This window comes from Scardinius erythrophthalmus (genome assembly GCF_964197995.2).
Source record: "Scardinius erythrophthalmus genome assembly, chromosome: 17".
NCBI lineage: Eukaryota > Metazoa > Chordata > Actinopteri > Cypriniformes > Leuciscidae > Scardinius > Scardinius erythrophthalmus.
The window spans coordinates 23,185,414-23,199,520 of NC_138237.1; the positions used below are offsets into that span (position 1 = coordinate 23,185,414).

General features: G+C 37.0%; 1 protein-coding gene across 1 annotated transcript in view; it reads left to right on the plus strand.

The window, feature by feature from the left end:
• Positions 1-14,107, plus strand: part of tenm2b (teneurin transmembrane protein 2b) — a gene marked incomplete at both ends in the record, with an annotated part of 221,512 nt that overhangs the window by 182,000 nt on the left and 25,405 nt on the right. Inside the window, 4 exons of the mRNA XM_081391712.1 lie at positions 1,767-1,972; positions 3,571-3,766; positions 8,927-9,028; positions 13,628-13,822. Coding sequence (XP_081247838.1) covers positions 1,767-1,972; positions 3,571-3,766; positions 8,927-9,028; positions 13,628-13,822 — 699 coding nt within the window. The remainder of the gene's footprint in view (positions 1-1,766; positions 1,973-3,570; positions 3,767-8,926; positions 9,029-13,627; positions 13,823-14,107) is intronic.

Sequence of the window (14,107 nt, forward strand, 5' to 3'; positions counted from 1 at the left end):
TTTCTCGCTCTCTCTTGCTCACTCTCTCTTTTTTTCTTAGGTAACATTCTACATACATTCTGGGTACAATTAACTGTTTTATTCAATTTTATACATCTAATTTATAACATATTTAAATGTAACCATAACCAAATACTGTTATTAAACCTTCTCGATTATAACATATGTGCTAACTAGTTTTGATTCAGTATTAACATAGAAGTGCTACCTATTGCAATACTATATCGTCATACCATAGCAACGCTCTCCCACATATTTTGCTTTTATTTCCATCATTGGTATAAGTTGCAGTGGGTGGTAATAGACAAGAAGTCTACTGGTTTATACCATATTGCTAATGATGTTTCTTTAGTCAATCAGCAATCCTGCAGCCTGAACCACTGTTGGCCAACCACCCTTACAGTATCAGTTTATTTGTGGGCAGTACATACCGAAATTAGGAGTTCCATATGGACTTACATGACCCCAGAGGGTTGTATATGTGGTGATACTGGCTTCCTAAGCACATTCAGCCTTTCTTCAGTCCCTTAAACTCCTCATATACTGATACAATCTGTCATTTTCTCTAGAGATAGCTAATCATTTATTATAGTATGTTATTTAATAAATCCATAAGAGTTATTGTAGGTTTATAAAAGGCAGGCTGAGGTGACTGACCTAGTCGTATCCAGACTCAACAAGAAAGTCCATCCATACCAAGACCTGGGTGTACGTGTACATTTGTAAGGGGAAAGGAAAGAGCCTTTTTCATTGGCTCTGATATAGGCAGTTCTGGCTGATTGAGAGCATGAGGAGTGTGAACTTCAGCTCCTCAACAGAAGACTCTTCTCATGCTCCCTCTCCATGGGATTTTCTCTCCCACTTTTTTTGCTTCCCCACCTATCTCACTTTCTCCATCTCTCTCTCTCGCTCTCTGAGTGTATTGCTCTCCTTCAGCACAGAGCTGTTCATCCATGCTCCGTGTTAATGAGGGAGGTTGGTGCGAGCTCCCACTGGTTACGAGAATGGACCGCTTTAACCGACCTGTCACTCAGACCTGACACTGCATGTACGTGCACATGTTCTCCAGCAAAAAAAAAAAAAAAAAGAGGCTTGATCCATTTAGGGAAAGAGCCTGCTTGCGCTCGATCAATTCAATTCATCTCTCTCCATAACTCGTTTAAATGCAGCCAGAGGTTTTTGCAGGCAGGGAAACAGATTGTCTCTGCTTATCAGGGCACATCAAGCATTGAGAAAGCCGACTAGACTGACAGCTAACACCAAGCCCACTCATGTTGCGCTGGCCCATCAGACACAAAAAGAGTGTGTGTGTGTGTGTGTGTGTGTGTGTGTGTGTGTGTGTGTGTGTGTGTGTGTGTGTATGTTGCTTCTGATACCATCAAGGCCCGTTTGCTGGGTTATTTTCTGATTGGAGTTGCTGCGATCTATCTGCGCTGTCAACATGGCAGCAGTTTTCTCTCTAGAGGACAGAATTAGCAGGTGTAGTGGGAAGGGAAGTGTGCGTGTGTGGCCATTGCTGTCATGCAGAGGTATTATGATCTCAAGGGAAAAGACAGGGTTTGATTTAGGGTTGATGACTTTGGCAGCCCGCACCACACACTCATTAGCGCAGAGCTGCGTCTCTGCAGAGTAATATATGTTGATTTTTCTTTGCACACACTGCAAATATTTTCATACAGAGCTGAGGATATTCCCCATTGTCCCTGACTTTGAAATACTTTTTTTTATCAAACAAATCTTGTTTCTTCTCTTGGCGTCCGTCTCAGGGCCGTGGGTGTTGAAGAACAGCAGTATAAACAGCGGGGAGTTGGAGCTGGGTCAGCGTGTCAGTCAGGATGTTCCTCCAGGCGTCTTCTGGAGGTCTCTGCTTCACCTGCGCCAGCCACACTTCCTCAAGTTCAACATCTCCCTGGGCAAGGACGCACTGTTTGGGGTCTACATGCGGAAAGGCCTGCCTCCTTCACATGCTCAGGTGAGCAAATCGCCTTATGTCTTGTTTCTTCTCTTAAAGGAGCCATGTCCACTTATAATTAAGGTTGAGTATCCAGTTGTTAAATACTAAAACCACGTTCGGTTCAGTTTTTGTTAAAGGGTTAGTTCACCCAAAAATGAAAATTCTGTCATGATTTACTCACCCTCATATCTTTCCAAACCCAGACTTTCATTCACCTTCGAAAAAAACACAAATGAGATGTTTTAATGAAACCTGAGAGATTTATGTATGTTCATTAAAAGTCCATTCCACCAAAATAATTCAAAAATCTAATAAAGACATATAAACATAATCCATATAAATTGGTTCTGTTTACCATACAGTATTTGATTTGATTATTGTATGTGTGTTGATGTTTATATGTAAATAAAAGCCTAAATTAAATCTGTGCATTATATAAAGTGATCTTGTCTCCTCAGAAAATCTAGACTAGCCCGCTCAATTAATATAGATTACTTTTACAATGTCTTTATGGACTTTTTGAATCATGAAAGTGTTGGTGGAATGGACTTTCATTTGAGGGACAAAAAACTCTCAGGTTTTATTAACAATAATTTTATTTGTGTTCGAAGATGAACAAAATTCTTAATGGTTTGGAACGACATGAGGGTGAGTAAATGATGACAGAAGTTACATTTTTGGGTGAACTATCCCTTTAACACTCATAAGCTTTAATTGAATATGTTGAGAGAAAAAGACTAGGCAGAAAGATAATATAATGAGTACTAAACCGACATTGTGTCTTAACTAGGACAACTGTGTTGCAAATGAATTAATCTTATGAGCCAGTTCTTTTTAATGATACATTATATATGAATTTTAATGACACTGTTATGTTCACACTGCCCCAGCAAACACCAAAATCAAGCGTAGCGTCAGCTCTGGCAGGTCACGTTAGTCAAGCACTCATCAGCTGACTCTCAGCTGATACACGTCTACCTATAGGAATACAACGCTTATCACTGTATTCATATATAAGCTCCTTCTTATCAGCAGCTATCGCATTTCTCAGGAGCCAATTCCCTCCTCCATCCCCAGCTCCTCCTCTTGTCAGTCAGAATGACCTTCTGATTCCCCCTGAATCAGACTAAAATTCTCTAATTATGTTTTGCATTAAAATTAATTAATGATATCTGCAATACATTAATGTTGGTCAATCAGTGATCCTGACAGAAAGGGTTAACATACTGATCCGACAAAACCCAACCATTGAAAACTGGGATTTGTCACCATTTTGTGGGACGGTGTGTGAGGTAACCGTTTTAGAGCAAGGAAATCTGGTTCTCTATAATGTTCCTCCTTAAAAGACAGGTTTTTGTTAATTACCATGAAGAGACCATCTGTGTAGACAGGCTTTTATTTATTTATTTATTCATTTTTTGCAACTCTTCATAATGAATTGTATATGATTTCCAAATTATCGCTGCATATTTGTCTGCAGCATTCTTACATGTGTCTTATCACATTTCAGAGTTGTTATCTCCTCTACATTTTGATTTAATTTGACTTTTTTGATTGTAATTACAGTGTTTAGTGAAGATGACGTCCTGTTTTCACCTCTCTCTCTGTCTCTTCAGTATGACTTTATGGAAAGGCTGGATGGAAAGGAGAAGTGGAGCGTTATTGAGTCTCCTCGTGAGCGGCGCAGTATTCAGACCGTTGTTCAGAATGAGGCAATCTTTGTTCAGTATCTGGACCCCGGCACCTGGCACTTGGCCTTCTACAATGACGGCAGAGAGAAAGAGCCAGTCTCATTCAGCACTGTGGCTCTAGGTACACACCTCCAGCTTTTATTTACACTCTAAGGGTCAACATTTTCAAAAAGATGGTAAAATAAAAATTTGGTTGCTTGGTGACCTGCTGTAGGCCTATAGAGGATGTGTTTCACTCCAAACAGCTTACACAGAACACATGATCCACCCTTAACCTTATATTATATTTCAGTTTGAATGTGTGCAGTTGAAGGAGAGCTCCTTTTATTGCTTTCACCAGTGTTGGGCAGTAGCGTCGCTAAGTAGTGACACTACTAGTTTATCTACATTTCTCAGTAGCGTGGTGATAGCGTCGCTGTTTTCTGAATTAAATTGCTTTTCAGTAGCGAAGCTCTTTTTTTTGATCAAGTAGTGCGGTAATTGTGTGTCCACACAAGCTACATTTTCCCAAGCATTTCTAAAGCTCAAATCAGAAATACAACTGCAAAGTATCACTGCTGGATCAGTAAGTGACGGTGACTTCATATTTCACGGCGGTTGGCAACCAGGGCCATATGATTTAATTCCTGTGATGTGGAAAACACAGACGGGTCTGAAAACCAGTCAGTATCTGGTGTGACCACCATTTGCCTCATGCAGTGCAACACATCTCCTTTGCATAGAGTTGATCAGGTTGTTGATTGTGGCCTGTGGAATGTTGGTCCACTCCTCTTCAATGGCTGTGCGAAGTTGCTGTATATTTGCAGGACCTGGAACACACTGTCGTAAACGCCGATCTAGAGCATCCCAAACATGCTCAATGGGTGACATGTCCGGTGAGTATGCTGGCCATGCAAGAACTGGGATGTTTTCAGCTTCCAGGAATTGTGTACAGATCCTTGCAGCATGGGGCCGTGCATTATCATACTGCAACATGAGGTGATGGTCGTGGATAAATGGCACAACAATGGGCCTCAGGATCTCGTCACGGTATCTCTGTGCATTCAAAATGCCATCAATAATATGCACCTGTGTTCGTTGTCCATAACATACGCCTGCCCATACCATAACCCCACCGCCACCATGGGCCACTCGATCCACAACGTTGACATCAGCAAACCACTCACCCACACAACGCCATACACGTCTGCCATATGCCCTGTACAGTGAAAACCGGGATTCATCCTTGAAGAGAACACCTTTCCAAAGTGCCAGACGCCATCGAATGTGAGCATTTGCCCACTCAAGTCGGTTACGACGACGAACTGCACTCAGGTCGAGACCCCGATGAGGATGACGAGCATGCAGATGAGCTTCCCTGAGACTGTTTCTGACAGTTTGTGCAAAAATTCTTTGGTTATGCAAACCGGTTGATGCAGCAGCTGTCCGGGTGGCTGGTCTCAGACGATCTTGGAGGTGAAGATGCTGGATGTGGAGGTTCTGGGCTGGTGTGGTTGGCACTTGGTCTGCGGTTGTGAGGCCGGTTGGATGTACTGCCAAATTCTCTGAAACGCCTTTGGAGACGGTTTATGGTAGAGAAATGAACATTCAATTAACGGGCAACAGCTCTGGTGGACATTCCTGCAGTCAGCATGCCAATTGCACTCTCCCTCAAAACTTGCGACACCTGTGGCATTGTGCTGTGTGATAAAACTGCACATTTTAGAGTGGACTTTTATTGTGGCCAGCCTAAGGCACACCTGTGCAATAATCATGCTGTCTAATCAGCGTCTTGATATGCCACACCTGTGAGGTGGATGGATTAATTTGGAAAAGGAGAAGTGCTCACTAACACAGATTTAGACAGATTTGTGAACAATATTTGAGAGAAATAGGCCTTTTGTGTACATAGAAAAAGTCTTACATCTTTGAGTTCAGCTCATTAAAAAATGGGGGTGAAAACAAAAAAATTAAATTGTAGTGCATTAGACACGGTTTAATACAATTCAAGATCTTACATAGACTTCATCTGTCTAAACGAAAGCTCTCTAGGATGTTCTCTTCTGTGAACCCAATATGCGATAGATGCAGTCAAACATCAGCATCACTAGGACATATGTTTTGGATGTGTCCTAATATTCGTAGTTATTGGATTTCAGTTTTTCAATTACTGTCAAAGGTGTTGGGAAAACCACTAGATCCAGACCCTGTTATGGCTATTTTTGGTATCAGTAGTGACAATCTGGAGCTGTCTAAAAAACAGTGTATTGTGCTTGGAGTTGTCATACTCTTAGCACGTAGATTGATTTTGCTCAAATGGAAACAAAAAAATCCACCTCACTGCTCTGCCCTGGTTAGTGATGTTATGCACCACCTTCAAATTGAATAGATTAGATTTTCCTTAAAAAAGAAGACTGATAGTTTTGATTTAGTATGGGAACCCTTTATTAATTATTTTAATAAGACTTTAATAAGGCAATAATTGAACCTTAACCCCACTACTACTACCTCTACTACCTCCCCCCAACCTTTTTTTCCTCTTCTATTTTCTCCCCTGTATCATTACCTGTGTTAAAATATAAATTGTTTACATATGTAAGAATATTACTGCACACTGTAACCGCAAAGTTAATTTTGTTAGAGTTTTTCTTTGTGCCAATGTAGAAAATTTAATACAGAGAATGTTAAAATATATATATATATATATATTTAAATAGCTTAGATGTAGTAAACTACTTTTGCCATATTGCTGTAGCTTAGCTTGCTACATTTCCCAGGGTGGTAGCTTCAGTGTAGTGAAGCTACATTTAATGTAGAGTAACTGCTAGCTTTGCTCACTACATTTACCAAGTAGCTTGCCCAACACTGGCTTTCATTTACATTTCTTAAGGCCACACAAGGAATCATTGTATTTGTAAAATAAAAGTAAGCACTGAAAAATGTTTGTCCAGGCAGTTTAGTCAATATCCACTATATCCACAAAGGTTGCCATAGTGATGACTTCGCATAAGCGAAATGCCAACTTCGAGGCTTTCTTCCACAACAGCTGAGAGGAGCTGTCAGTGAAGGATGGAAAAGTGGAAATTTGACCTCCTGTCTGTCAAATGCAGAACTCCTGAAGCGTATAGGAGGCATTGCTATATTTTACATATTCATGTACTGTATATATTGTGTTTAAATATTCATGCATAAACTGCTCACTTGTTCACTCTTTCAAAATTCAGAACATAGCAACTGTTGTATGCTTCAATATATGGACAAAGAATGAGTGAAAATGGATAGGAATTGTGTCCCAAATTATCTAAAAAAACAACAAAAACATAAAAAATATAAAAACATAAAAAATCGTATATTAATCAGATTTACAACCAAATATGAATGTTTCAAATTGGTTTGTAAATATATTTTTTTTATATTTAATACACTACTGACTAGAGTTTTTTTTTTTTTTTAAGAAATCAACTGTTTTATTCAGCAAATTTATCAAAAGTGACAGTCAATACTTTTTCATTGTTACATTGTTTTACATTACAAAAAAATTCAATAGAATTGAAATGCTGTTCTTTTGAACTTTCTATTCATTAAATAATCCAAATTTAAGGAGAAAATTTGCTTGCAATATTGATAATAATAAGAAATGTTGGTAACACTTTATAACAAGTATAGTGTAATAAAGTATTTACAAATAGTTTTCAAATAGTTAATTGATGGATTATAAACTGTAGTTAATACATTAATAGACTATATACAAATAGTGAGTTCTTCATTCATTTTCACTGTAATTAACAAAGTGTTACTGTTTAATTAGCTCATATGTAAAGAGTTATATAATGCTTTGTTAACAACATATTAACTGTAAATAGTTATCACTTTAGATTAGGTCATGGAAAATGGGAAAAATTACATTAATTAAGTGCTTTAAACCAACCTTTATTAGACAATAATTCCATTATTATTGAGTTCATTCAAATATTTACAAATAAATTAAGCCTATCTCCAAAGCTAAACATAACCACTTAAAGGGATACTCCACTTTAAAATGAAAATTCTGTCATCATATACTCACCCTCATGTTGTTTCAAACCTGTATGAATTTCTTTCTTCTGCTGAACAGAAAGGAAGATATTTAGAAGAATATCAGTAACCAGACAGTTTCTGGTACCATTGACTTCCATAGTATATATTTTTTTCCTACTATGGAAGTCAATGAGACCAGAAACTGTCTGGTTACTGACATTCTTCTAAATATCTTCCTTTCTGTTCAGCAGAAGAAAGAAATTCATACAGGTTTGAAACAACATGAGGGTGAGTATATGATGACAGAATTTTCATTTTAAAATGGAGTATCCCTTTAAAGGGTCCCATACATCCCATAAGGATGTAGTGATAAATAAATAAATGCTGTCAATTTGAATTACGTTGTTAAAATACATAAGTAAGGATTAGGGGTAGGTTTAGGGCAAAACGTATATAGAATATACAGTTTGAACAGTATAAATCTTTGTTTTTTTTAAAGAATAAAAAATACTAAAAAGTATTTGCATACTTTCTGGTAGTCAAACATTAGAGTAACATGTTAAGAACCACACCTATGCTTACTCTCTTAGGACACCTGGGTGAACTTGAGGAGATCCAATTTCATACATCCAGTCAAAATAACCTTGAGATCAGTTGTTTACAAGTCACTGCAAAAAATGATTCTGAAAAGTCAAATTAGTTTGGAGAAAATGATGGACCATGATTTGTTTGCAGATGCCACTTTGATATTTATCTAATAGAATGACATCCATTAATTTTTAAGTGTGGCTCAAGTGTCCAAATATTTTTTGGGGTCCACTATATTCAAAACAGTATGTATGCTTAACTATTCAGTTTGAGGAGTAACACACACAAGCACACACACACTCAATGTGCTCTTGAGGTCTCTTAGATCTTGAGATCAAATAATCGCATTCTGTATTAATGTGTGTATGTGACATTCGGTTGACGGCTACTGATGATTTGAAAAGCATAATTTATTTTAGCTTTGCCACAGTCATAGTGTTATATTTCCCATAAGGCTTTGGTGAAATGTGTCATAGTAATTCACACATTGCCACTGAACTGTCAATGACGCTGACTGAAAGTTCGCGTTGCACCATGCTGTGTAAAAGATTATCTCACAAAATGCAAGACAGTTCATAGTGTTATGACTCGCTTTCTTCTGTCAGACAACAGGGTTTAAAAGGTTTTCTACATTCCACTGTCCCTCATTAATAACTGAGGGTTGTAAAATGCGGCCGTCTCTTATGTGTCGTCTTAGACTCAGTGGAAGAGTGCCCGCAGAATTGCCATGGCAACGGAGAGTGCATGTCAGGAGCGTGTCATTGCTTCCCAGGGTTCCACGGCACGGACTGCTCCAAAGGTACCGTTTACTGTCACACTGCAGGACTGTTTACATTAAAAATGGTGTTTCACATTGCAGCATTTGTCAAAATATATTTTTTAGTAGTCTTACAGAAAAGTTGTGTTGTGTAAAAACATTTTGTGCAGTAAAAAACACGCAAATAAATGCAAATAAATTCTATAGTTTATATTTATTATGACAATTAAGATTTTTTCATATTGTGGCATTATTGTCTGCATTTTTTTTATAATGTTCTCTGAGGTCCACTAATAATGTTATCAAGATTATAACATAAAAAAATCTATACTGATTTTGACCCTCTTTTTCAAACACTCCATTTTGATGGGTGTGTAGCATTCAAGACTTAGAAGTAATCACTGTTATGATTAGGTAACAGCTTGCGTATGAAAATCATTATCAGTGTCCCCGCCATTACACATGTGGAATTAGTTTGAAAACTTCTGATGTTGAAAAATATCTTGTTACATAGTTACATAGTTACATAACAAACATTATTTGCTAACTATGTGAAACATTTATGCATACTAAATTTGCTTTATAAGTCTTGGTTGTGGCAAATAAAGTTGAAGTACGAGTTGAAGTAGAGTTAGCACAGTTGACAAAGGATGACTTACAGTGTTTCGTGTAAACGGAATTATTAATGAATATACCATTGTTTGCTTATTGTCTGTTCATCATTTATTATTATTTGCAGTGTTGCGTTTTAAATAAAATGAAACGTGTTGTAATGTCTTACTGATGACCAAACAGAAGATGTCTCTCACTGAAGCTTTTATTCAGGATTTTATACAGTATTATGTGATCTTTGCATAAGCTCTTAAAGAGACAGCAGCCTAATTAACATGCTAATGTTAATCAAAGAACAAAAGACAAGTAGAAAATCACTCGCTGCTCTTGACTGAACTTTTGTAACTTTAAAGGGGTCATGAACTGGATTGTTTAATTATTTTATAATGTTGCCTGGGGTGCCTTTATAATGTTAGTATGATTTTTACATCAAAAATTTTCATAATTTATAAATAAAAGCCATTTTTCCAAGCCTGATTTCTGCCTCAGATTTGAACGCTCCGTTTTAAGGGGCGTGTCTGCTGTGAGACTGCAGTGTAAACGCCCACTGCTGTGATTGGCTGACATGCTTGCATATGAAATAGCTAGTATTACATGAACTCTCTCGAAAACTTTTACTACGTTTTTACTATTACAGCTATCGAGATTAACAAATCGTGAAAAGTATCGTTTAAAGCATTATATTTAAATCTATTCCATCACATGAAAGGTTGCAGCATGATGAGCACTGAGCAGATGACAGACAGTCTGTTGATCGCGTGAATAAAGATCTTATCATTGCAACGCAATTTTTGCACTCTCACAAATGCTTACACCAAATCACAATGCAAACACGATGTGAATACACAGTAAGAGCTTCGTTGTGTAGTGTAACAGTGTCATTATTTCATCACAAGTTTGGTAAGTGTCCAGATAAGCTCTCGCGGCTCGCGCTGTGCTGTTTGATTGACAGTTTCCGAATGGAAAGGGATCGTTTTGATCGCTTTCTGTATATAATTTAATAACAGTTTAAAAAAGATTATTTTCATAATAGGCTACTACGAGAAATTATGTGAAGTTGATCGTTTAGTCACTGATGCATAAACAGTATTGAACGATTTTAAGAGAAAGATATCTGAACTTGAATAATTACACATCAGAAATCACTGATCGCAGATCAGGCATTAGAATACACATGGTTACTTACATGTTGCTGGCAGATCCGTCGGGAAATTGTGATTGACTGATTTAATAAAGTTTAACCATGCTGGAATCCGAAGGAAGCTTATGCAGACTGTCTTCTTCCACAAACAGGCACGCACAATATTTAGTAAACAGCATGTTTATTGCTTGTAGTAGCTCGATCCGGTTTAGCAATTATCATGTCGTCCTATGTTATTTAGCATGTTTGGGCGAATCGGTGGGCGGGGCTAAACAGGCCGTGTTGAAGTAGGCGTTGATCTTCTATTGTGGAGGCGGTGTTTTATCCTCTTTGACGTCATAGTTCCCCACTTTGAAAAACGAGTCGTTTGCTGAGCCTGATGTCTATAAAAGCTTTTATTGGACTAACAAGGTAGTTTTCAGTTCTGAAACTTACAGGATATTATTATAGTATGATGATCTCTTATATGTCACAAGCTCAAGGAAAATTTGATTTCTCAGTTCATCACCCCTTTAATTGTGAGCCTTATTTATTTTTTACAATGAAAACTATCCAGTGTTATTTTACATTTAATTACTTTCATATCTGTAGTATTTCTTACCTGAATACTACTGTTTGACCTACCTGTAAAACTTAAAGCCATGTTTATTTAATTAGTTTTTTTTTATCTAGTTCAGTGATTCAAATAAAGCATCCCTGTGCAGTGTGTAAGCTATTACAACAAAATTACCCAAATTATCACAAAAAATTATAGATAAAAGATAAAAACAAATTATTTGTATGATGGGATGTATGACAGTTTTCCCTGTGGTATTGAAAATGTCATTGAATATCAATATTTTTCAAGGTATCGTATTGAAGTTAGAAATTTAGTATCGTGACAACACTAATATGTAAACTAAGTAATATCAAGCTATATCATTATTGTGTCATTTAAAACTTGGTTGCTATTCAACCTTTAGTTTTATATTACATTTATTTACCATGACTTAAAAATAACCTTTGTGATCAAGTTGCACAAGTCATATATAAATATGACTTGCTACATGTTTGATTCTGAAGCTGTTTTTCCCAGCAGCAGAATTTTCCCTCGAGCTCAAAATTTGTCATGAGATCGCCAGTGTACATAAGCTCTGGACATTTGTCGAAACGGCTCCATGACACTGTCAAATCACGCTGAGATCCAGACGGATGAATTACAACATCCCTGATTAATCCCGTCTCATTTATGCCAAAATGTTTAATGGGTTTGTTGGCAATACTGTGCCAGACAAATCTTTTTGAGTGATGAAGTGCTCTCAGTGGAGGCTTCGTAAAGAGAAATATGTGTGAGCTCACCTGAGGCTATATACGGCTAGTTTATTACTGTCGATGCTGTCTCCTCTGAGTAGCAGGGAGCACTGTTGATATTGGCTTTGAAGCGCGCTACCTTAATTACACATGGCATAGTCTTTCTTATTACTATATACAGAGAGATCATGCAGCGTTTATGCCGAATAGCGAACCCTGTGACGGAAAAGAGCAAGGCATGATTCTTTTCTTCTTTTTCTATATTCATTCACAGGCAAGTTTTCATTGTAAACTTTAAGATTTTCTGATAAGTTTCTGCTCATCTTGAGTATATGCAGGCTAATGTTGGAGAAACTATCAAAGAAAGTGTACCTTGTTAAGTTACAAGCTACTTTATTTAGTTAGAGCCAGGCTATTTTTTTTATTACATTTTTTTTGCGAAAAAGTAAAATTATCTTAACTAAGGTGGAAATACATGGTATGTTTCAGATTATATAATTTGATAATATCAGATTGTAAAATTTCAAATTTAATCTCAGCAGTATATTCTGGCACAAAAGCAAAGTTTTTTTTTTATTCATTTTTTATCTTGATTAGGGTGACATTAAACTTACTTTTATATTACAATATAAAATATATACAAAATTCCACCAGAGGTTTGATTCTACACAGGAAATGTATTATTCTTTAATCTGGTTCATCTGAACAATTTACTTTTTTTTTTTTTTTTTTTTTTAAGAAATTGATTAATTAAAAAATCAACAAGTCTTCATTAAATTGATCACAAAAAGTTACAAAATATTTCTATTTTAAATATATGCTGTCCTTAAAAACTGCATCATGGTGTTCACACAATAAAATTAAGCAGCACAACTCTTTTCAACATTGATAATAATAAGAAATGTTTCTTGAGCACCAAATGAATATTTTTCTGAAAGACTGGAATAATGATCCATCAAACGAATAAATTACATTTTTAAAATATATTAAAATAGAAAACAAGCTATTTTACAACAATTTTAAAAATTATTTTAAATTAATATTTCAGATTATAATTTAATCTCAGCAGTAAAAACAATGAGGGTTTTTAATGAATGACTTTTGATTGGGGTGACATTAAACTTAAGTGATCAATTTATGTATTTCAATATAAAAGATGGAACATTCTGCCATGGAGTTGATTCTACATAGAGACTGGAATTGATGAATCATTTCTTTTCTTTTCAATCTTGTTCATCTGAACAAGCCAGTTCACTAAAACATCTCAAGTCCACATATATGTCAGGACAGTTCAGGAGGCTGCATTTGATTATTGCCAGAAAACAATCACATTAAATTATTTATTTATTTATTTATTCTGATTTGGGGATTCACAGCCCTTGACGCACAGTTTGAGGTGTTTTCAAACAGTTCAGTGGAATCGTTTGAATTAACTCTATGCTTCATTTTTCTCTTATCTTATCTTACATTTCATACCTGAACTTCTCTTAATGAAGCTGGTTTTCACTAATTCCTCTCAAACATCCTCGTCTTCTGTCCTTCCCTCACTCCCTCATTTGTTTTCCCTCCTGCATCCTTTGGTTCTGTCTCCATTGCAGTGGCTTGTCCCGTGCTGTGCAGTGGGAACGGGCAGTACAGCAAGGGTGTGTGCATGTGCTACAGCGGCTGGAAGGGGCTGGAGTGTGACGTGCCCCAGAGCCAGTGCGTCGACCCCAGCTGTGGCGATCACGGGACCTGCGCCCAAGGCAGCTGCACCTGTGAAGCGGGTTACCGTGGCGAGTCCTGCGAGGAAGGTAATGAGCATGTCGACAGCTTCTCATTTTCCAAACTTGTTTCAGCACTCACAGAAAAAAACCTCTTCCTCTGAGAATCTCAGATTTCAAATGTCTGCTATAAAAGCGTGCTGATACAAGCATAGTAAACTTTATTAAAGTGATGAAATCCATTCTATTGATCTGGCTTTTAAGAAATTGGGCAGAAACGGAGTCTCTGAGTGCATGTTCATATGAGCAGCTAGTTTCTGAAAGTGTTGAGATCCCAGAGGTGAGTTTAGGAAGGAGAAGTGAAAGATGAGGAGG